The sequence below is a fragment of the Hipposideros armiger genome, unplaced genomic scaffold (genome assembly GCF_001890085.2).
Source record: "Hipposideros armiger isolate ML-2016 unplaced genomic scaffold, ASM189008v1 scaffold_231, whole genome shotgun sequence".
Taxonomy (NCBI): Eukaryota; Metazoa; Chordata; class Mammalia; order Chiroptera; family Hipposideridae; genus Hipposideros; species Hipposideros armiger.
The window spans coordinates 912,776-936,084 of record NW_017731581.1 but is presented as its reverse complement, the minus strand read 5'-3'; the positions used below and the strand labels follow the sequence as shown (position 1 = coordinate 936,084).

The window sequence follows — 23,309 nt, the reverse complement described above, 5'->3', positions numbered from 1 at the left end:
CTCAGTGGTCCTGGGGTAGTCACAGAGTATTTTATTTTTGAAAGACCCTCTGATCAAGATCTTAGGGTTTATTTTGAGGTAGACTCATCTGTCATCAGCATGTAGCTGTACACAGAAATGACGACTCTCATTTTGGGTGAAAGCGTTTACACAATAACTTTTTTTACATGATAGCTGTTGAGGAGGACAAGCTCATTCTTTGTTTTATTAGAATAATCGTAGCACCGATCCTAAAAGTAATTTACACTCTTCAGGGAACAAAAACTGCAAAACCGACCAAGCCAGCAGCCTCAGACCTCCCCGTCCCTGCCGAAGGCGTCCGCAGTATCAAGACCATGTGGGAGAAGGGAAACGTGTTTTCATCCCCCAGCGCATCGGGCACGCCCAACAAGGTGAGCGGAGGATTTTCATCTTTTTATTTGGGAGGGTGGATGTGTTTTCATTTGGGAGGGTGGATTTTTTTGTTTCCTTTTTTTTTTTTTCTTAAGACTCATACTAGTTAATTATAAAAGCAGTGAAGAAAGCGTAATTCTTACTTTTTTTGCAACAACCACAAAAGCCAGCCCAGAGAGAATGTATTCATGATGCTAGACTGTGTACTCCGTCTGGCCACCGGACTCTAAATAAAGTCCCTAAAATTCATCGTCAGCCTTGGGGTTGGAGTGGAGTGAGGTGCCGGGAAAAGAAAACCAGATAGCATAGTTTTTAAATACCAAGTTCAAGGTTTATTTTACTCAAAATGGGAAAGATAACAATCAATCATTGATTCGTGTGAGGGGATGGCTATGTGAAATAATATTTCGTAGTATTTTAAGGTTACTTGGAAAATTTCTATCCATGTAAAGCTTGGTGTGTTTTGTGTTGTTTTTTTTTTTCATTAATATTGGATGATTGGCTTCTTGTAGGAAACTGCTGGCCTGAAGGTAGGGGTGTCCAGCCGCATCAATGAATGGCTAACTAAAAGCCCCAATGGAAACAAGTCGCCTGCTCCCAAACCTTCTGTAAGTGGCTGGTTTTCTGAATTTCTTTGACCTCATAGCTTCCAGCAGCAGAAACAATGGCTGTTGGTCTTTTTGCCCGGGGAAGATGGTACTTTCATTCATTGCTGTCAGCTGAATGACAAACGAGGAAGGGTTCGCCTTTAGAGAGAGCAGCTGCATCATAATTAGCCACAGGGTGAATCGGAACCCTAATTCCTTGTCTACCCTGCGAGGGCTAGTTAGCCAGAATGCTGAGGCCGTTCAAATATACACTCTTAACTGGTCTATTTGTTTAGCTCCTTAGTCTACAAATTACAGCTGGAAATTTGAAAATGAACATGTCAGATTATCTTGGCCCCTTCTCTGTCCAGTGCACCCCTAACTTATTTCCCAAAGAGTGCATATGTAAGCTATTTTGAAACCATATTTTCTAATTCGCCTAATTTCTGTAACTGAACGCAAAAGTTATTATTGGGTAGTTGTTGAAATAATTGCTATAATTTTACTGTCAACACCTCCAAAGGAAAGCCGTTTAAAAAAAAAAAAGTAAAACCAGGAACTATGAAAACTGGTTATGAATATTATTTTTGGAAATCTAAAATGTTCTTATTATGTGTGGCATGTCACTATAAGAATATTCTTTTCACCTTTTCATTGACTGTATATAATTGCCTTGCATTTGTCATTATAATGAAAAACCTTATTAAGCTCCCTACTATATACTGAGGAGCTTTCTCTGTTAAGTTGGCTTTTATAGCTTTGTTGGTACCCAAAGAAGCAGAAACTCAACTGTCATAACCATTCCATGCCAGAGGCAGAAGAAAACCTTTCCAAATCCTAGACCTCTGCCCCACTGAGCATATAATTGCACCCATTGGCTCCATATTTAATCTCCAAAGTCACTAAAGTTGATCACTTTTCCAATTTAAAAAGAAAAAAAAACGGAAATATTTCCATACCCTTCTTAGGTGCATCTCCTTATAGATATTTAATTCATATTCAGCCCCGGATTCTTTGCATAAGGACTCACAGGAGGTGTAAAACGAATGTAAACCCAATTTACAACTGGAAAGTCTTTATATATTGAAAAAAAACACCTTTTCCCTCTCCCAGTAGATACAGGAAAGGGGTCGTATAAAAGGAGACAGTTGAGGCGAGGGATCATATCCAAAAGGTCTGTGCTCTTGAGTGCCTCAAGTTTCCCCAGCACCCACGGTGACATAGAGAGTAGAAGTTATTTTTGTCATGGCAATTCATGTCATTTTTGTGGCTCCAGACCCATGATTATTAACTTTTTTGAATTATGGACCCTTGTGAAAACCTAATGAAATTGGAGGACCTTCTCCCCCAAAATGTGCATATAACACAAGTTCAGGAAGTTCACGGACCCACTGAAGAACTCTCAAAATAGCAAAGACACTGAGAGAAAAGTCTACGGTTTCCTCCTTGATGAATTTGGCACATGACTGGCGGAGGTGGTCATTTTTTCATGTTTGTGATAGTTGTGATCGCTTTCATTTCTATACCAGATTATACTCACATTTGGTCCAGGACTTGACCCAGACTTTTTTATTGGGGCTTTAACTGATAAGCCTTTTATCATCATCGATGTCATCCTAATGGGAGGGGTAAAAAGATTCCATTCAGTTATCACAGTGGATATAACGGTGTCAAGGTTTCCACAAAAAGCCCCATTTTCTGGGGTTACTGACAGCCTCCTAAAAATGGAAGGACAAAAAGGTATTACGGGGACATTGCAAAGCCATCTCCTGCTTTACCTGCTATTTAGTAAGCAATTTGCTAGGCCGTCTACCAGAGGATGGAAGGCAGAGGAAAGAAGGATGTGGCAATTAGTACAGACCAGAGCGATCTCTTTTTTCCTCTATGCCATTGGATTTTGGAGCCTAGGGTGACTTCCTGAATGAAGGCCAGATTGGAAGAAAGCAATGTGTAGTTGCTGTTGTAAATAAAAAGCGAGTTGGAGTATACTTACTAAGCACCTTGAAGCTTTGTGCCATTCCAGGGGTAGGAGAGCCAGCCAGCCCTTGTCAAAATATGAATAGCAACATGACAGTCTCTTCTGGGAGAGGATGTGACCTGGACCCCAGGAAGGCAGGAGGGTAACTCATAGACACTGTGGATCCAACAGAAAAGAGACATATTTTCTACAGAAAGGGCTAGAAGGATTGTGCAGGTGCATACAACTCGGCTGGCCAAAGGAGAAGCCCAGCCAGACAGGCAGCTTAGAAAGACTGGTCAGACAAGGGTCTTGCCCGGGTCGTGTCAGGGGGTCTCACACTGGTGACCTGCAGCTATAATAAGTTTTGTGTAGTTTGGCCCACACCGTTGGGCTTTATTTTCCTTTCAAAAATTATAATTTGAACACAGTTTTGAGATGTAGAGTCACGCACTCTTTTTTTTTTTTTAAGTTTTATTGGGGAACAGCCATGGTCATTGGTTACACATGGCTCTCATGCTACAATGGCATAGTTGACTCTTTTGGGGAGGGGACAGCTCACAGCGGCCCATGCGGGGATCGAACCGGTAACCTGGGTGTTATCAGCACCACGCTCTCACCAACTGAGCTAACCGGTCACCCCAACATGCACTCTTGAATTTGTGGATTCCCTCTTTTCCTTATTTTCTTACACCAAACCTCTTCAGGCCTTTGTCTTTCCAGCCTGGCCGTTCACAGCAAGCACCTGAGTTGGACACCTTTGGGCCTCTGATCAGACTGACTCTGAGCCCACGATGTCAGAGAATCACCCAAAGGTGCTTTCCGATGTTGGACCAGCAGTGATTTATTCTCAGTCCCTTGTTTCTGTTCCTTGGTGTATATGGGTAGAGAGGAAAGCCTGGGTTTGCATTTGCAGATGTGTAGCATGCAGCCATGAAGGAAAAGCCAGAGGAAAAGTTTCTCACCAAAATGGTCCTCACCCAGGGAAACCTCAAAAAGAAGGATATTGGTGTTTTCCTTTGGGATCAGCATGCAGCTCTAAAATCCACTGGAGAGGAAAGCCATCCTCTACCAAGTTAATAATTTCCATGTATGCTAAGAATTAAAAGTGCTCAAAATAGTTCGTCAAATCAATATGAGGTGGGAGTCCCTGAAAACTCACTTATTTAAAAGTAAACATTACTCTACATCTGACCTGTTCCTAGGACATCTCTTGATATTTGTGGGTAGAATTGATAGGATTTCGGTGTAACTTTGGAACTGGAATTCATTTCTGAGTATATCTGTTTCAGATGGTCTGTCTGTTCTTTGTGTCTGAACTACATGTTATATACAGCAATTAACATGCTAATTTGTCTTTCTTTTTACTTAAAAAAAAAATCAACGTCTCTCTCAGCTGAGTTCTCTTCTTCATTCTTTGATCTCTGGTTGATTGGAACCTACTTCTCCTGCCTTCATTTTCCTCTCTTCTTCCGGAGTGGGTCTTTCTCTAAAATGTAACCTGGTCAGGTAATTTCTTTTCTATTTCCCCTTTGATTTCAAATGTCAACTTACCACTTGGATATTAATATTTTCTTAAAATGGACTCTTTTAAACGCTGTAAGTGACCTCAAAAGATTCATAGGTAGGATTAAAAGGAAATAGAATCCATTTTCTTTAGTAGAACATTCATGTGAAACAAAAATATTTGTCTTCTATGAATCAAATAAATAAAGTAATAATAGCCACTTTCCAGAGCTTCCATCTGCATGTTCCTAATTATAGTTTCCAAAATTTTTAAAAGACTCCCAGACAATTTGGCAGCTTCCACCTACATTGGCGAATGTCATGGAATTCTTCAAAAACAATCTGATTTGTTGCTTACTCTTTCCAAGTTAAATAGGTATAACTCTCTACTAGAATATCAGGAATTCATGCCACAGTGGAAATCTAGAAACTCAGTAAGACTAAGGCAAATCTGAAATGGTTCACATGGTACCATTTAACCAGTGCCTTTTCAGCATTGAGATCTCCATACGATTTGTCAAAAATACATCCTTTTAAACTGGTGTCCATGAATAAATGCAATTGCTGTTAGCTTTGCCTTCCTAATGAGAAAAGGGTGTGCCAACATAAATATGACTATTTCAGTTCAAACACATTTATTTCCTACCAACTACCTTTTGCCAAGTACTAATATAAGCAAATGCTGGAAGGAAAGCAAATGGAAACAGAAATTGGGATCTTTCTCCCCACCAGATTAATTATGAGGTAGCAAGTAAAGAATCAAAGCTGTGTAACTGTTATCAATCATATTTTCGTACGTTCTTCCCAAGATTTCCACATGTTCTCACATATGTCATGAACTGTCAGCTTCTCTTATGGGTACAATTTGTGGTAAATGTTGATTTTGGTGGGGGCTAGGTTTCTACTGATACACTTTTTTTTTTAATTATTTTTTATTGTGAAATACACATTTTTTAGAATTAGTTTCAGCTGGACAACATAGTGCAGTAGTTATACTTCTGATACACTTCTGAATGGTCTACTTGCTCCTCAGGAAATATGACATAATTTTAGTTTGAGGAAAGTAGAGTTAGAAAAGGGTCTTAGCTTAGACTGCCCAGAAGCAGACCTTAGGATAGTGATTCAAGTACAAGTGGTTAACTTGGAAGGTGAAGAACAGGAAGTGAGACGGGATAAGGAGGCAGCCAAAAAGGAATGTTATTAAGCAAGTCACCTCATGGGCTATTAACCCTTAATTCCACTGGGGAAACCCTGGAGGCTACCATAAAACACATGCTTCAGAGAGACATCCTACCCAAGACGTCAGTGAGCCTAAGAAATATTCTTGCATCAAATCTCATGGGTGAGCGGTTGAGGACTGCTCTGGAAATATTAACTCGAAGCTTCCAGCCTGCCTCCTGGGATGGCAAAGTGGGCATCTGTAGCCAGAGAAAGTCCTCAGGCAAAGAAGTGCAGTGTTGGCATTTGAAAGTCAGAAGGACTAGGGGACATGGGCAGGGCCATGAAAGAAAGTTAAACTGCACGGGGTGAAATACCTATCCAACCCCACGGGAATTACAGGTGACCCTCGAACAACACGGGTTTGCAGTGCGTGGGTCCACTTATACGTGGATTTTATTTTTCAGTAAACAGTGTAAATGTATTTTCTCTTATGATATTCTTAATAACTTTTCCTTTTCTCTAGCTTACTTTATTGTAAGAGTATAGTATATAATACATATACAAAATATGTGTTACTCGACTGTTTGTGTTATCGGTAAGTCAACAGCAGGCTATTAGTGATTAATTTTGGGGGGAGGCCAAAATTATATGTGGATTTTCTACTGCACAGGGGTCGGTGCTCCGAACCCCCATGTTGTTCAAGGGTCAACTGTTTTTAAAACAAACCTATGCTCTATTCACTTGTAAGAGTGTAGAAAGTTAAAAATAGGCCACATTGTTTTAAACATGCTTATATTCCAATTTTACTGATCTAGAAAAAGTAAGTTCTTGGTGAAGGACCAGACCTAAATGTTGGATAGTTCCAGCCCATTCTCATATCATAACACAGGTCAAGGTCTATATAAAAACAAACAATAGCTAATAATCCTTTCATTCTATCCAGTTTGGATCAAGTGTATTAAATAAGAAATTGATTCAAACAAACAACAGATGCAGAGATTTATTTAAACATGGCCAGGAAATGTAAATGCCCATGTGTTAATTTTTTTCTGTTTTCTCTTCATTAGGATTTGAGGCCAGGAGACGTGTCTGGCAAGCGGAACCTCTGGGAAAAGCAATCTGTGGATAAGGTCACGTCCCCCACTAAGGTAATCTACTGGAAGGATTTGAATTTCATAGGTTTGTTTCCCTGCTGTATCCTGCAGTACAATACCCGGGTCAAATGAGAACTAGCATTGAGCCACAGAGCCTTGCCCAGGTAACCATCCGTTTCTAAAGACTTGTATATGGTACAGGAAAAGGCCAAGTTCATGGGGACTTCAGTGTAGGTTGGTCAGTCATCAAACATAAATAGTCCAGGGAATGATTCCCAGTGAGATATTCAGGAAGCACCACAGTGGAAGGAGTGCTGACAGCAGAAGGCCATCTGGTGTAATCACGGCCAATCATGGTCTATGTGTCCTTACAAGGTCCAGGGTTGGAGCCACAGCCATTGGAAGATTACCTAGGGAAAAGCATCCATCTCCCTAAGTGGCCCCAACGCTGCTCCCTGGAACCATCATCCTAAGAGATGACATTGCCAGCAGCCCAGGACTCCAGGTTGCTGTGGCAACAAGTTAAAATAATATTCAAACGTTAGGCAAAATTTGCTACCCTATGGAAACTAGCTGAGAATGCTTGGATCCATCTCTTTTTTGATCTTCTGCTCAAAGGGCGTGTTCATTCTTGCTAAAGGGGTCTCTGGACACTATCTGAATGATGTAATGGCTAAATAGGACCCTTTGTGTACAAGAAGCTAATTCAGCTCCTAATGGTGGCCATTCCCTATTTCCCGTAATACCCCAGCCTTCTCCTCCAACAGAGGGAAATGGGAGGGAGAGAGATCAGAGACCAACAATAAGATTTGAACCGTCTGCTTATGAGCCTCCTCAGAACTCTAAACACAGAAGCTCTTTTCAAGCAAACTTAGGGGCTGATGAACCTCAGAGGCAGCTGGAGAATCACCACTTTCTATGTCCCCTTAAGCCTGGGGCTGCTGCCTGCATGTATTACTCCGTCTTCCCTATTAGTTCTTGATTGCTCTTACATTTCAAGAAACCCTACTAGCCCAACCTTACTCCTTAAAATGACTTTTAAATAAGTTCATTTTTCTAAGGCATTGCTAAATATATCAGAAGTCCCTCATAATAATGATCACCACGACAAATCACTGATACCTAATGAGTGTCCACTAGATACAAGGCACTTGTTCTACTTGCATAAGCTACATGATCTCATTTGACCCTCCAACCACCATGTGAAGTGGAGACTATTAATTACGCTCATTTAGAATTGAGGCAAATGAAGCACAGAGAGACTCAGTAACTTGCCCAAAGTCACACAGCAAACAAGGAGCTAAAAGCCTGGATTGAAACTCGGACAGTCTGATCTGAGCCTACGTTCTTAACCATTATACATGCCACTTTCTTTTGAGGATTGCGTGTTCAGCAGAAAATGTAGAGGTTTTAAAGTTCCTTGTATGATTTTCTCCTGGTGGAAAGTGATAGGAAAATCGTTCTTTAGTTTGTTTGTTTTAACAAAGAATGATCTTTTATTGGCCTGAGCCACATGGCCCCTCTAGCATTGGTCTCTGACCTTTCAGAAATGACAGCCCAGATGTTTATACAGTTTCCTTTCTCAGTGGGGATGTAGCTGTCCTTAGTCCATCATCACAGGTCTAAGGAGGTATAATGGAGCACCTTTGGATAACAGTCCCCGGAGCCAGGGTTCTAGGAAGTGGAGCAAAGATATGATCTGGAATGGTAGGACTCAGAGAACACCACTGACATACAATGCGACATGAATGGTACTCTCTGGAATTGTGCAGCATGGTGGTGCAAGGCGGGAAGGTGACAGGGCGAGTCTTCACACACACTGCCCCTTCCTCCTCGGCCTATATCACGCAACTCTTCTACTCTAGTAACAATAATAATACAACCACCAAGCCCCGAGCTGAGTTTGTCGGGGAGCAGAGCAGTTAATTTCTTTGCTCCAAAACGTGAAACTCACTAAATGTCATTCATTTGAAATGAAAACACGCAGCACATTTGAAAATGCAGATTCACAATACAGTCAGCCCACACACACCAGCCCCACTCCCCACCCCCTGTATCTGCAGGCTGCACATCATGGATTCAACTAATCAAGGATCAGAAATATTCAGGAAAAAAGTGTTCCATTGTTGTTGACATGTAGTCTCAGGTCTACCATGGTTGCGTCTGTACTGAACATGTACAGACTTCCTTTCTTGTCATTCCTACAGTATAACAACTCTTTACATAGTATTTGCATTGTATTAGGTATTTGCATTGTATAAGGCATTACAAGTAATCTAGCGATGATTTGAAGTATATGGGAGGATGTGCAAAGGTCATATACAAATACGACGCCATTTTCTGTAAGGGATTTGAGCATCCATGGATTTTGGTATTTACGGGGGGTCCTGGAACCGATCCCCCTAGCATACTGAGGGACTATTGTACTTTAATATTTGTGAATACCTCAGCAAGGACTTTTAGCAGCTAGATGAGGAAAAGAAATGGTACACAAATAAGAAATGGGATACAAACGGGTCAGATAGGTTTCAAGGGTCGGGATGTAAGAACAGGAGGGAGGAAACAAAAAATAGAAGAAAGCTCAAGGTAAGCATGTTCCACGTCACCATCTTGCCTTAACGTGGCTGAGACTGAACCATTCTGTCATGTGTGCCTGTTCTGGAATGCACACCGGAGACTCCTGGGCCTTACAGTGGCTCTTAAAAAAACAGAACATCTTTGCGTCTGAATGCCATGAGCTAGGCTAAAGATCAAGGTAGGGAAAGGGGAATATAAAGACGAAAGGGGAGGGAAGGGGAAGAAGTGAAAAAAATCAACAAGAAAACATACTAAAAGAAGAGGAGCATATTTGAATAGAATGCCAACAATAATCCTCCCTTTCATAAAGATTTAGTCCTGCCATATTATAATTCTTATTTTTTCTTCTGACACAAAACGTCTGGCTGGAGCACCGTGCCTGCCAATTTAAAGCTCTTTTCTCTTAGCAGGTTTGAGACAGTTCAAGACAGAACCCAGAGTAGCCGCTCAAGATGCTGGACCAGCTCAGTTGAAGAGGGCTAACATGCTCTGTGTTATATTTATGTTGATTTGCTAAATTGGGTTCATGTCCTTCTGTTTTTGTTTTTCATTATCCCGGTAAACCTATGTATATTATCACTATATTTAATAATCACAGTCTAGAGGTGTTCATGGTAAAAAGTACTGCCTTTGCACAGGAGCCTGTTTCTAAAGAAACCCATGCTGTGAAATAGAGACTTTCCTACTGATCATCATAACCCTGAACAGTGATACCAACCGCACCGGAAGTCAAACACGAGGAGATTCATGTTGAAAATTGCCTGAGGGATGTGTGCAGGATCCAGAAAAACGAACCGTAGTGGGTTGTTGGGGGGTTTTTTATAATTTTAAATACAAAAGTCATGTTGTTTCTGCACTTTAAAGCATGGAAGAAATTATTTTAGTAGGCAATTGTAACACTTTCTGAAAGGAACCCATTTCAGATTTGAGATACTGCAATAATGATTGTCTTTAAAAAAAAATATTGTTAAGGTATTACTTTTTCATGCTGATGAATCAAGTTGGAGTATGATATTAGCTGACAGTGGTACTGATTTCTCTAGGTTGGTTGCTTTGTGGATTTCTTTGGTAGTGATAGTAAACCACACTTTAGATGACCTGATCATGTATGTATGTGCATAAACATATACAAACACACTAATGGTAGAAAGCTTTTTTTATGTGCTAGACTATTATATTTAGCAGTGTGTCCTTGTAACTAGCCGATATCACAGCTTTTTAAAAATTAAAAATCACAATATTATATTAATATTTCATATTTGCCAATAGAGACATGGCAGAATAGGTATCGATAAGTTTTCAATGCCCGATAGATAACCCGTAAGAAAAAAAAGAGAGATTCGAAATGTCAAAATGAATTGACATTTTCTATAAAACATAGTATTTAGTTTATAATTAAAAGCAATCTTTAAGTCCAATGTGAATTGTACTAAACTACCATCTGGGTCAAACTTAAAGCTTGCTGAAAACTTTATTCTGTTACTAAAGTTCACAGTACGTTGGCCTAGATGATATCTGAGGTCTCTTCCTTTTCTGAAATTTGAAAACAGGAATTTTAGTGACAAGACTGGACAGATTGAAATTCCAACTTTGGCTACTGTCTAGAAGCAAAGAAGAAAAATAAGCAAAACCCAGTATTTAGGAGTCGTGACAGTACTTCCATCTTTAACATCCTTTTTTGAAATTAAACTTTTCTACTTGTAAGTCATTGGTACTTGTCATAAGTTGGTAATGTTTTGAACTTTCCAAAAGTATATGTAACTTTTACTAGTTTTACCTTTCTCCCCAAGAGCCTTTACTAACTCATCATTTTTTTACACACAATCCAGATATCATCTTATTTTAGTGTATAAGTAAGTTTTCATCTATTCTTCACAATAGATGATAAAAGAGTACTCCAGTGTCTTGGCAGTATGTTCTAGCATAGAGATATATAGGGTAGATCTATAAATTGATACCTCATTTGACTTAACCAAAATTGTCCTATTCTCAATTCCTACTGCAATGAGGGAGCTTCTGTATGATTGTTTTCTAATCAATAGAATCCCCTGGAAGAGCTAGCTAGCCAGTTTAGGGCTAGCATGAGGAGTGACCACTGCCTTGCAAAGTCTGCTTTCCTCAAAAATCAGTAAAGAGTAGTTGACTTCTCTAGCTTTTAGCACACCTGGGCAAATGGAAGGAAAGCCACCAAGACTGCACACGGCATCGACCCATGACAGAGTAGATATAAGTCTATGAGAAGATGAACTAGAATCCACATGTAGTGCCTGAATTAGCATTGACTCCCATCATTGGAGTGAAATAGAATCAAAGTTTGAATCAAGGCCTATGGCCATGTAACATTGCTATGTTGTACTTTTGAGCAAGAGCGTCTCCTGATGACTATTTTTTTTTTTTCTAGAAAGTCTAAAGTTGAGAAGAGAATATATCGATCCTGACTTTTATTCCAATATTTGGATGGAATAAGTTTTAGGGTAGAATTTTGTTCCATTTGGATTGAATCTTTTTGAAAAATAAATTCCTTGTTTACTTGTTTGATTACAGTTCTCTTTGTGAATCTTTAAGAGGTAAAACTGCAAGGTAACTAGCATATTCTGTGAGTCTGCCATTCTTCAAAATTTTATAAACACTTGATATTTTTCACTGATAATTGATTGCTGCAATAAATATATATTGTGAAAATGCATCCACAATAAATGGAATTCCTCCAAATGTCTTTGCCTCACGTATTTTTATGTACTATATTAATTACAAGAGTTATATTTGTTGCAATAAAGATGATGGCATAGCAAAATGTGTATTTCAGATTGAGTCTTGGTTTCACTCTTTAAAGAAGAAAAGCCATTTCATATTTTTTTGAAAAAAACTTATGCGTATTACAGGCAGTTTTCTAACAAAATATTGAACATTGCTCTCTGGTACGGACAACTGACCAAACATGTAGGGAAAAGATTGAAAAGAGAGATTTTTTTTATGGTTTTTTTTTAAAACGATCAAACGTTCCTCCATCCTCCCTCCTTCCCAATGTTGTCACATACCACTCTTCTAGCTCGTAAGAAGGCAGTACTGTTTTCCCAAAAGTAGTGTTTTCTACAGCAGAAATACTCATTTAATATATACCATTTGTTTGCTGAATATTTACTATTGGCAAGGCACTAGCAATTCCATTTAAATCCAAAGATGTTTCTTCATAGTAATTTTGCGTATTTATGTCGCATTATTTTTGGTCTGAAATCTGAAGTTCTTCTCATAAAGGTTTTAATTATGAGTCCAAAGCTCCTGAGCAGTCCCCTCAATCCTGCCCATGAGATTGAAAGAATTAACTAAGTTACTGTAACAAAATATAATTAGTCCTTTTTACTTCTACGTCCTAACAAGAAGGGCAATGGCAGTACATTTAGACAATAAGATAGTTGTCACCAGAGTCAACTCACAAAATTAAGCAGTGAATAGAATATAGTCTGTAGTACTAATCTCCAAGCTGACAGGATTAGGGATGGATGAAAATTAATTTTACAGTGTGCATGGTGAGGGAATAAGATGTTATGGTCTCTGGTGTGATGTAGGAATAGGTGTATTGGAGGGTTTTCCCTATCCTTGCTTGCCTGTGTGCTCCAATGGAAGAATGGATAAGAAAAAAAAAGATTTCATGATCTTAAACATGGGTTCTCCCACAGAGTAAGAAGGTAACTGAACAAGGTCTTGATGTGAGTGCGCTATTTGTGTGAAGCTCATTAATCACGTCCAAACATTCTATATCCTTACTTTACTTGTTCCTTTTTTTGGTACTGAGAAAAAAGTGAAAATCTCTTACTATGATTATGGATTTGTCTGTTTCTCCTTGTAATTCTGTAAATTTTGTTTTCCATGTTTTAAAGTCATGTTTTAGGTGCATATACAAATCTAGAATCGTATCTTCCCTAGTGAAGTATTTTATCATTATGAAGTGAGTCGCTGTGTAACAAAAAGTTTTGCCTTGAAGATCTGTTGTTGTTGTTTTATTCTTAGTGTTACAGTGCACAATATCACTTTGTCTACCCCTTTACTTTCAGCCTTTGTATTTCCTTTAGTTTTAGATGCATGTCTTTGAAAATCATATGGCTTGCTTTGGGTTTTAATCCAATCTGATCATTGAGTTTTAACTGGACTATTTAGGTCTTTTATACTTAATGGAATTTTTTATGTTTTTGCATTTAAATAGCAGCCTAGTTATGTGCCACCTGCTCAGTGTTGCTTTTTCTCTCTTGGCCTTTGTGCGGGCACTTCTGCTTCAGAGCAGATGCTGATAGCAAGAGGCCACTGAGAGACTGGGCTAGACCTTTGGTGACCCAATGGGGCTAGAGAACAAAAAAATCTTCTGTCAAGGAAGAGGATTTGTTAAATTACTTCCAGATTATGAGTCTCCAAAGAGCTGCCTCCTCACAGTAAGGATGAGCTTGAAGGAATCTGGTCTTCATACAGATTGCCGCCTGCCTTCACTCTGGGGAACAATTACATTATTCTAGTGGGGAGGTCAATGCTAAATAATAGACATGAAAAGTTATAAAATATTGAGTAACAATTCAAGAATTTAAGAGATAAAATATCACAAGGCTTTAGTACCTGATCGTCAAAGAATTATGTAATACATAATTCAGTGTTTAGAGGGAGGAGAGAATACTTCAGCCTGGGGTAATCAGAGAAAAAAATATATATATATATATATTTGCCTTATATGCTTTTATATTCCCAGAGGCAGTGCTCTACACATGATGGTACTTGATAAGTGATAAGATGATGATTTCCTTAGCATCCCAACTTATAAACTCTTGCTAGAGGTACTGCTGTCAATGTTTGTAGAGTTGTTAAGAGTTTTGAGAGGTGGTTTTATGATATTTTTGTTCCCAGATTTATAATTCTTATATCAACGCAGCCCTGCATCTCAGCTCCATAAAGAATCTTGGCCTCTTACTGGACTCGAATACCGATTTAATAGAGTTTTGCCAAGGCATGCTTTTAGTGATGTCAGCTTTTGTTATCCTGAAATATTTTCCAAGAAAAGTTTTCATTAAAATGGGTTTTAGAATTCCCAACTGGTCATTTCTACCTAGATTAAAAAAAAAATTTCAATAATCTCTTACTGAAGGTCCTAATAAAAATCGTGCAAAAAAAAAAGCTACCATCATACAGAACACATGATTCATTCCTTAGCTAGTTTTCAACCTGGGTCAGAGGTGACACTACAGAAATGCAGGGATCACTGCAGCAAGGTGTGTAGATGCCCGAGTATCAGAGGGATGTGGTGTCATTGTCACCAGTTGGAGGTCAGCTGGTCACATGGTAGTTACAGCTAACATTTATTGGGCCCTTACCAAGTTCCAGGCACTTTATATGTTATTGATTCATTTAATCCTTACAACTACATGATAGGTACTACTGGGTTATTCCCACTTTACATGTAAGTTGAAGCACAAGGAAGTTAAAAAGCTTGCTCAAGGTCACATATGGCTAGTAAGTGGCAGGTATCTGACCCCAGGCGGTTGGCTTCTGAGCCCACACTTCTAACTTCTAGTCCCCACGCTCTCTCACCAGATATTGTTAGTGTGTAGGAGCGAGCATGCGCAGTGAAGAGAGCCCCTTATCAGGGGGCAGGCTGGAGCCACCGCCCACAAAGAACAAGAACACTTGAGACCAACCTTGTAGACTTCAACTTGGCTCAGAGAAGGAGATATTAGCCCACTTCCTCCCCAGCCCTTGCTCATCGTAACACAAGAAACCAGCACGTACAAGGAGGGAGGAATGAATGTAAATAGCAAAAGACCAATTCCCTCCCTCCTCCCAAGCCACCACAACTGGGGACATATCTCGGCTGCTTGGGCATAGGGGAAGGGGAGGAGAGGGAGGACTTTGAATTGAGTTTGAAATTGGAGTTTAAAATGTGTTTAGTACCAAATCCTAGAATGAAATCTTAAATACCAAAATGAAACTGTTTCAGTGGCTGAAAAGTTATGGCATCTGGCCAACATGTCCCCCATGGAAAGGGGGATTTCCCCATTGCATAGTTCAGGGACAGTTATTGGGTGGGGAAAACCAAAGACTCATGTTTGTTGTCACGAAGCTTCACACTGAGCTGGGGAACCAGTGTTTGTCTTTTGAGGCGATTTATCTGATCCATTTTTTGTTGAGCAGGCAGGGGGCATTCTTACTGCCTCATTTCCCAGTGTTTAGGGGAATGATGTTTCACTATGGTCCCCAAATTTAGACACATTCTAAATTTGACATCCTATGGCTCACAACCATGACTCTGAAATCCAACAACAAAAAATAGATATACAAAAATTCTCTGTGTATGTCCCCTTTAGTTACATGGATGGCATAAAACAAGTTACAACTGTGAAGGGTTAACTATTTTTAAAGAGAGTTCGATCTAATAATGTGCTCTATTTGTCTGGAAGGTGCAAACTTCTAAAATGCTGACTTCAAAAAAAAATTGTTATTTTTCAGAAACTTGAAAATTTTAGAGGGGATATTAGCCCATTACCATGCTTAAGCCAACGTACTTTCCCCTTTATTCTTTCAAACTTGCTACAGTCCATTATCTACCATATTACAAATCTCATGACGTATTATAATACCCCATATACACACCAAACATCTGAAGGCCTTTTTCTTCAGCTATCGTTGGGAAACTTCCGAATATATTCCGTTATCCACTAGAGCTAAAGATCAGGGGGAACGCAAGATGGGAAGAACAAGAAGAATGTCTAAGCCCGTTATGGGAAGGTCATATTTAATGGGATAAGACAATACATGCAAAGTGATTTACATAGCTCCCCACTAGACAATTGTTCAACACTGTTCCCTAACGACGATTATATTTAAAGAATTTTCCAGCTCACATGCCTCTTGGGAGCTCACCCTAGTATATCTATGACTCCCCTACCAAGTAGTTCAAGAAAATTTTCATTTCCGAATCGAATAAAGATGAGTCGCATAATTGTGCAGAATGCCACTCAGGCTGCCGTACAAATAAAGACCACCAGAACACCAGTCTTAACCAGTATGTTCTACTGCCTCCCAGGTCGGAGAAGGGACCTGACAACCTTTCAGCAGAACCTGGGACAAATCTCTGTCCAGCCTTCTCCACTCCTAAATTTCCTCCCCATTCCTACCCTGGGCTCCCCTCTCTGCCCCCAACTCCTCTACCCCTAGTTCCCTTCATCCTCCTGGGTCCCCATTCCTTTGCCCGAAATCCCACCAAGGCTCTTTCCCTCCCTGCTGGTCGTAGGTGCCCGAAGTCTCGCGAGGGTGGTCCCGTTGCTCTGGTAACGAGCGGCCTTGCCTCTGGGTGAAGGGCGTGGCTGGGGCTATTAAACTAGACCGTAATTACCTCCAGCTGCTACCTGCACGGAAGGAACTGGCCTGGCCGGAGGACTAGGGGCAGCGGTGGCGAGAGGCCGGCTGAGGCCAGTCAGGTGCCCTCCTCTGAAGGAAAGGAGAGCGCAGGAGGGGCGCCCCCTGTGGAAAGAAGCGCGCGTGGGCCGACCGCACCCCGGAAAATGAGCTCCTCCCTACATTGCCAAGTACAGAAGTGAGCGTGAGAGGAACACTTGGATGACAGGAATTGTGGCATAACCAGCCTTCCCACCAAGAAAGAAGGTCATCTTGCCTCCCTGCAGACCTACCTGGGCGCACCTGCATTTGCCTCTTCTGCTTCAACGGAGGAAGATACCCACGGAGCCCCCATTAGATCGTCTCTGTGTGTGGCTTTCCTGAAGCTGGAGTTTTCATCAGTAGCAGGTCAGCATGTTGGATATTCCTGAACTCAGGGGGTTTGCTGCTTAGGGTGTGCTAGTCAAGAACTAGACGCGGTTGTCGCGAGGGAGTTTTATTTACTTGCAGCAGGTAAAGGAGATAGAGGATTCACATCCAAAGCGCTCTCCCGGAAGGGAGGTTAGCCATTGCTCATATACACGATTTGGTTAATTATATGTTGATTTCTTCTTTGCAGTTGGCTAAACTTACCTGGTTAGATTCCACTTAAGCTCATCAGGTTACAGCTGCAAAATATTGTGCCTCCATTTTAACATTTAGCAAGAATAGCGTTAAGTAAGAACCACCCAGACCTTGAGACCCTTGTCTCAACATTGATGTGCCTCCTAGGCTCATGTAAGGAAATAAAATAAAGATTGATGCCAGTCCAGTTTGGAATTGTGATCCCCAGTCTGAAACTTAAGTCTCTTAGTACTGAAGGCCTTAATGAGACAGACTGCTCTGTTGCATTTGTGGTTACTTGGCGTGGAGCTTGGACTTCCTTCTATGAAGTCTTGTTCCAAGAACACGCATATTGTAGAGAGGAGCTTAAACCATTAGATTCGAAACTGATAAATACTTGCATAGGTGAGATAATGGTGATTGCTACTACAACCTTCTGATAACTATTGCGATTTCAGTAAGACAAATATAATTGACTTAGAACAGAGACAGTGTCTATAGAATATTAACCAAAATATAAAGAGAAATGTAGGCAATTCAGCTGTTGGTCAATTAAAAATTAAGCAGAAAATAAATTTAACTCTGTTGCTACATTTCACTGCCAGGATAAGTAACTATAATTTTTCTTTGATTCATGATCTTTTTAATGCCCCAGGGTTATTCTGAACTTGCTATTTCTCTGTGGTATTTAATTGTAAATATAGGGTGTAAATGATTTGGCTGTGTTCCCTGGAAATTTTAAAGATTTTATTGGGGCATTGGGGGAGGGGAACAGCATTGGGGAATCAGGGAAAGGGAACAGACAAGTTGCTGTCCTTTTGTTCTTCAGTCTAGTTGTGGAGGACATTGCTTCACTGGCCCAAGTTGGTATTATCATTGCGCTCTTCCCGGGTGAGGCAGTCGCTGGCAGGCCATTGGATGGCTGCTCACGGCAGCTCACGAAAACTCAGGCCTGCTGCGGGCCAGCCCCACTGCAGCCTTAGCCATTGCCTGCCACTCATGGCAGCCCAGCTCCAGGTCAAGCTGTTGTTCACCATCTTAGCTGTAGAGGGCGCAGTGTCACTGGCCCTCAATATGGGATCCAAACCGAGGTCCTGCTGCTTAGAGCTGGCGTCCCAAGCCAACTCCTAACCAATGCACCACTTGGCCAGCTCCCTGGAAATTATTTTTCAATTAAATTACTTACTTGATTTGACTTTTTGTTTAGATTTGGTCTTTCTCTCATAAAAATCGAAAATTTGTTTAAATCTTTGAAATTGAAGGTTTATTTAGCTATGTGCTAATTAACATAGTTTTTTTAGTGAAGAAGGTTGTCACTTAATTCAATATAATTGAATGGATACTCATTTAAGGTGATAAACAGTTTCAATTTAAAAAGAATACTGTCAAATAAGTTCCTTAGAAATTGTTTTACAGCCTACCTACATAATAAAATAAATTTCAAGCCAAATACTGAAGAGATGTCAGAAGATTTGGGAAATGAAGACTATTCAGATGGAACAATCAGCGATGAAGATGAATCAGTATGTTTTTCTCAATTTTATCTTACTTAATTTGAGATAAAATTTGTGTTATAAAATATAGATTCTCAGTAAAAATATTATAAAATCAATTGCGTGTAAAAAATCAATTGAACGTTTATATCACTTGTTACTGAAGTTGGGAAATAATTTATTTGATTGAAAGCCAAAATATTAGAAGTATGCCCTATGTAGAAAGAGAACCTATATTGATAGTGTTTTCTGAGAAAAAATTTGGGTAAAATTCTTCTTCGTTTTATTAAAATGTGTGTATTAAGCCATTATTAGGGTTTATTTTTTTAATTCATGTCCACTTATTTTCTTATATGTACTAATTCTACTGTGTTCATTATAATATGTATCATAATACTGGAACCTTCTATATTCTAAACCTGTGTGTCACATTAGTAGGTCTAATGTGGCACTGATGTAACAAAGGAAATGGAGGGAAAAAGGGGGGTGGACAAAATGCAGTATTTAAAACTATGTTGTATGGTTCTAGCACATATTTCTGAGAGATTTTATTCACATTGTAGTAAAGTATAAATTATCATATATGTAAGTTAAGGGACCACAATAAGCACCCCAAAGTGATGTGTAACTCTTTAAGTCTATGACTTTCTCTGTTTCTTTTCTTTCTTTTCCGTGTTTTTATTTTTGTTAATTTTACTCTTAATTTAAATTGTTTTCTCAAGTTTACAGAGAATCTTTAAATTTTACTTCTTCCCTACAATCATTAATATGACCTTACACTATGGAAAAGGGGAATGCAAGGTGAAAACTTTAAGGTTTCAGGATACTGCTTTGAGACCAGTAGCCCATAATAATCCTCTAAATTTTTTTCATTTATTGCACTCAATTCTTAGTACAAAAATAGATGTAAAAAAAATTCTGAATTTGGAAACTGTTGGTTTTAAAAAGAGAAATATTTTAAAACTCTTGTTTTAGGATGAGGATACCTTTGCGAAAATTGTAAGTGAGGATCTCCACCAGTGTGCATTTTTAACAGGTTTGAACTTATCCATATATTTTCCCTTCTGTTTATGATAAGACCTTCAGTGGATGAAAAATAAGAAGATGAAGAAACTATAAAAAAGTCAGATTGAGTAATATAGGGAGTTGTTATTCTGTTATTAGATAAGGAGAGGGAAATGTATTCACTTTTGTAAGAAACTTTTGGAGTTCAAACCCTTAATGTTTGTTTTAGATAAACCTAACTTTTAATGAAACTAAATGAAAGCAGTCAATATTTTATAAAGGACTTAACGTGAGAATTTATCTTGAAATTTCTTTATATAAGTAGCTCTTTAAATGCATTTTCAGTATAATTCAAGTTATAATGGGCACAATGTTTTAGAACTGCATCTTTATTTAAATGAAGTATGGCTGTACAAGGAGTTTCCTTCATAAAGTCATTCATTTGCGAGTATACATGTATGTAGGCATCTCAATGTAGACTCACTTTTTAAAAATGTATGCATTTAGAGTTGTACTTTCAAATCCACATTAAAATATTTCTTCCAAATATGTATCACAGATATTTTGAAATTGAAGTGAAGGCCTTTATTTATTTTGTCTTTTTCACCGCTATCCTAATAACATAGGTTCACTTTAAAATAACCATTGTTCTCAGTTTGGTGTTTACCCATCCAGACCTTTTTCTTTGCATATATACACGTAGTTATACCCATACTCATACAAAAAAATGTGTAGTGCTATTTTGCAGGCTTCTCCCTGCTGCCCTTTTTATCTTTTTAAAATTTTGCCAGTCTGTTGGGGAAAAGGCGGTGACTTGCTGTTTTAACTTTTCCTTGATTGCAAAAGAAATTGAGGATTATTTCATATACTTGTCTATTTATAGTCCCTTGTGTTATGAATTGCTCGTGCATAGCTTCGTTGACTTTGCTTACGTTGCTTTCTTTTTTTTTCTTTTTTTGCTTATGTTGCCTTCATTGTTTAGAATTATTTTGATGTTAAGTATATCATTATTCATTTGTGGCTCTTTATTTTTCTATCTGCTTAAGCTACAAAGGACTTCTCTACCCCAAGATTATCAATATAATTATCTAAGTTTTCCTTAAGTACTTTGATGTACTTTGAATTTTGGTATTTAATGTCTCTAGCATTTACAAATAGTATGAGGCTTGGATCTAATTCATAAATTACTGCCTTGCCATTTTTGAGTCATACTGTGAATTAGACAAACTGGGGGGCCTACTCACATAATGGAATACTAGAGACTTAATAACTGCCTGTCAAATAAATGGATCTATATATAACAACCCTGAGAAGTAGCAAGGGAGGCTAATATTATTCCTTATTTACATGTAGTAAGATTTATGTTCAGAGAGGCTGCATGGGCCAACCCAAATCATATAGAAACAAAGCAGTAGATTAGAACTGTTTGACTCCTAGTCCAATTGCTTTATCTGCTGTTGTACAAAAACAGCTAAGAACTAAATCTAGGTTTTAAAACAAAAGCCACATTTCCGAGACGGAAAAGCAAAAGGAGACAGTGAGACAAATAGAATCAAGTATGTGAAAGGCAGGAAGGGAAGCATCCCAAAAAGACAGGGAATTGAGCTTAAGGACAGGCGATTATTAACATCAAATTGATGTTGCAGGTATCCCATTGAAAGAGACAGGGCCTCTGCGCTACCTACTTGGGGCAGCCCCGTTATATTCCATGTGAATTACGTTCCTGGAGTTGTGCCGCACAGTGGCCCTAGAATGAGAACTGAGCAAAAGCTGTGACTGAGTTCGCTAGCGGCCTTTGAGAAGGTAGTTCCAGTAGGTGGTGAGGGAACAGGGTCAGTGGGTGTATGTAACCCATTAGACAAATAGCTGCCTCCGTGTGATTACATTTAAGATGACTTAACAGTAAGCAATTTGCTAGAAAAGCTGCAAAGAAACAAATGCAATCCCTATCGAACTCCAAAATGTTTTTTTCTGAGTTGCAGGGAGAAGTTAGCATAAATTAATAGTATTTGAGGTCAACAACTGTGTTTTGGTTATTGTGAAGATCAACTGTTACAAAACTTAGTACTTTTATGTTTTAAGTGCCATGGATTATAAAATATTTATAATTATATCCACAAATAGTCACAACTTAATGGTGTTGGCAGGGGAAAAAAGAATATATAAAAAATTCCAGGAATTGGGAGTTTGCTTATCACTCATGATTGTGTTTGAATAACCTTTTTCAGGTGACTCCATTAGTGACCCATCTTTCCCCCGGACTACACAGATACTGTTGGAATATCAGCTGGGGAGATGGGTGCCGCGTCTTCGTGAACCACGAGATTTATATGGTGTCTCTTCTTCTGGTCCGCTGAGCCCAACACGATGGCCGTACCACTGTGAGGTCATTGATGAAAAAGTCCAACATATTGGTACGTTCTTAGCAGTTTGGGGAATCAAACATTAGTAAATTTACTTTGCCAACTTTGATTTGAATGAGACTCCCAGTGTTAGAACAGTGCATTCCAACAGAAATATAACGTTGGAACATAACGTATATTATACAGAAATGTAATTTTAAATTTCCTAGTTGCCACATTTAAAAAGGTAAAAAGAAGCAAGTGAAATTTATTTCAAAAATATGTTTTCTTTAACCCAAATATATCCAAAATATTTTACATTCTTTTTTTTTTATATAAAGTCTTCGAAAACTGGCGTGCAATTATACTTACATTGCAATTCGATTCCAATTAGTCCACATCCTCGCCAGCATTTTTCTTTTGCTTTTTGGTGATAGCCATCCTGACAGGTGTGAGATGATATCTCAGTGTGGTGTTGATTTACATTTCCTTGAAAGACCAGCGATGTTGACAATGCAGTCCCGATCAGAATCCCAATGGAATTTTTAACAGAAATAGAAAAACTACTCTAAAATTCAGCTAGAACCACAAAAGGCTATAGATAGCCAAATCAAATTGGAAAAGAACAAAGCTGGAGGCATCACACTTTCTGATTTCAGAATATATTACACAGCTACTATAATCAAAACAGTATGGTACTAAAAAAAACAAAAACAAAAACAAAAAAAAACACAACAGTATGGTACTGACATAAAAACAGACATATGGAAAAGAATAGAGAACCCAGAAATAAATCAACTGATCTTTGACAAAAGTGCCAGGAATACACAATGGGCAAGGAATAGCTTCTTCAATAAATGTTGAGAAGATTAGATATGCACATGCAAAAGAATGAAATTCGATGATCCCTGTCTTACACCATACCAAAAAAAAAATCAATTCAAAATGGATTAAGGACTTAACCATAAGACCTGAAACTGTAAAACTTAAAAGAAAACATAGGAGGAAAGCTTCATGACGTTGTTCTTGGCAATATCATGGACATGACACCAAAAGCACAGGCAACAAAAGCAAAAATAAAGAAACGGGACCGGGCCGGCCGAGTGGCGCGATGGTTAAGAACTTGCTTGGGACGCCAGAGGGCCCCGGTTCAGATCCCACATGAGGGCCAGTGACACTGCCCTCTACAGCTAAGATGCTGAACAACAGCTCAACCTGGA

General features: G+C 39.0%; 2 protein-coding genes across 9 annotated transcripts in view; both read left to right on the top strand.

Annotated features, from left to right (window-relative positions):
* CALD1 (caldesmon 1) overlaps nucleotides 1-11,987 on the top strand; it is a 220,033-nt gene extending 208,046 nt beyond the window's left edge. For 6 of the 8 annotated variants that reach the window (XM_019654802.1, XM_019654800.1, XM_019654804.1 and 3 more), the window contains 4 exons: nucleotides 255-392; nucleotides 906-1,001; nucleotides 6,672-6,752; nucleotides 9,914-11,987. In XM_019654802.1, coding sequence (XP_019510347.1) covers nucleotides 255-392; nucleotides 906-1,001; nucleotides 6,672-6,752; nucleotides 9,914-9,949 — 351 coding nt within the window. In that variant the 3' untranslated portion in view covers nucleotides 9,950-11,987. Of the gene's footprint in view, nucleotides 1-254; nucleotides 393-905; nucleotides 1,002-6,671; nucleotides 6,753-9,682 lie in introns of all 8 variants that reach the window. The other 2 variants (XM_019654806.1, XM_019654805.1) reach the window with 2 other exon arrangements.
* Nucleotides 11,988-18,709: 6,722 nt separating this feature from the next.
* The window catches only part of AGBL3 (AGBL carboxypeptidase 3), a 42,669-nt gene continuing 38,069 nt past the window's right edge, over nucleotides 18,710-23,309 (top strand). Inside the window, exons 1-3 of the mRNA XM_019654785.1 lie at nucleotides 18,710-18,772; nucleotides 19,718-19,778; nucleotides 21,976-22,161. Of these exons, the coding sequence (XP_019510330.1) occupies nucleotides 18,710-18,772; nucleotides 19,718-19,778; nucleotides 21,976-22,161 (310 nt within the window). The remainder of the gene's footprint in view (nucleotides 18,773-19,717; nucleotides 19,779-21,975; nucleotides 22,162-23,309) is intronic.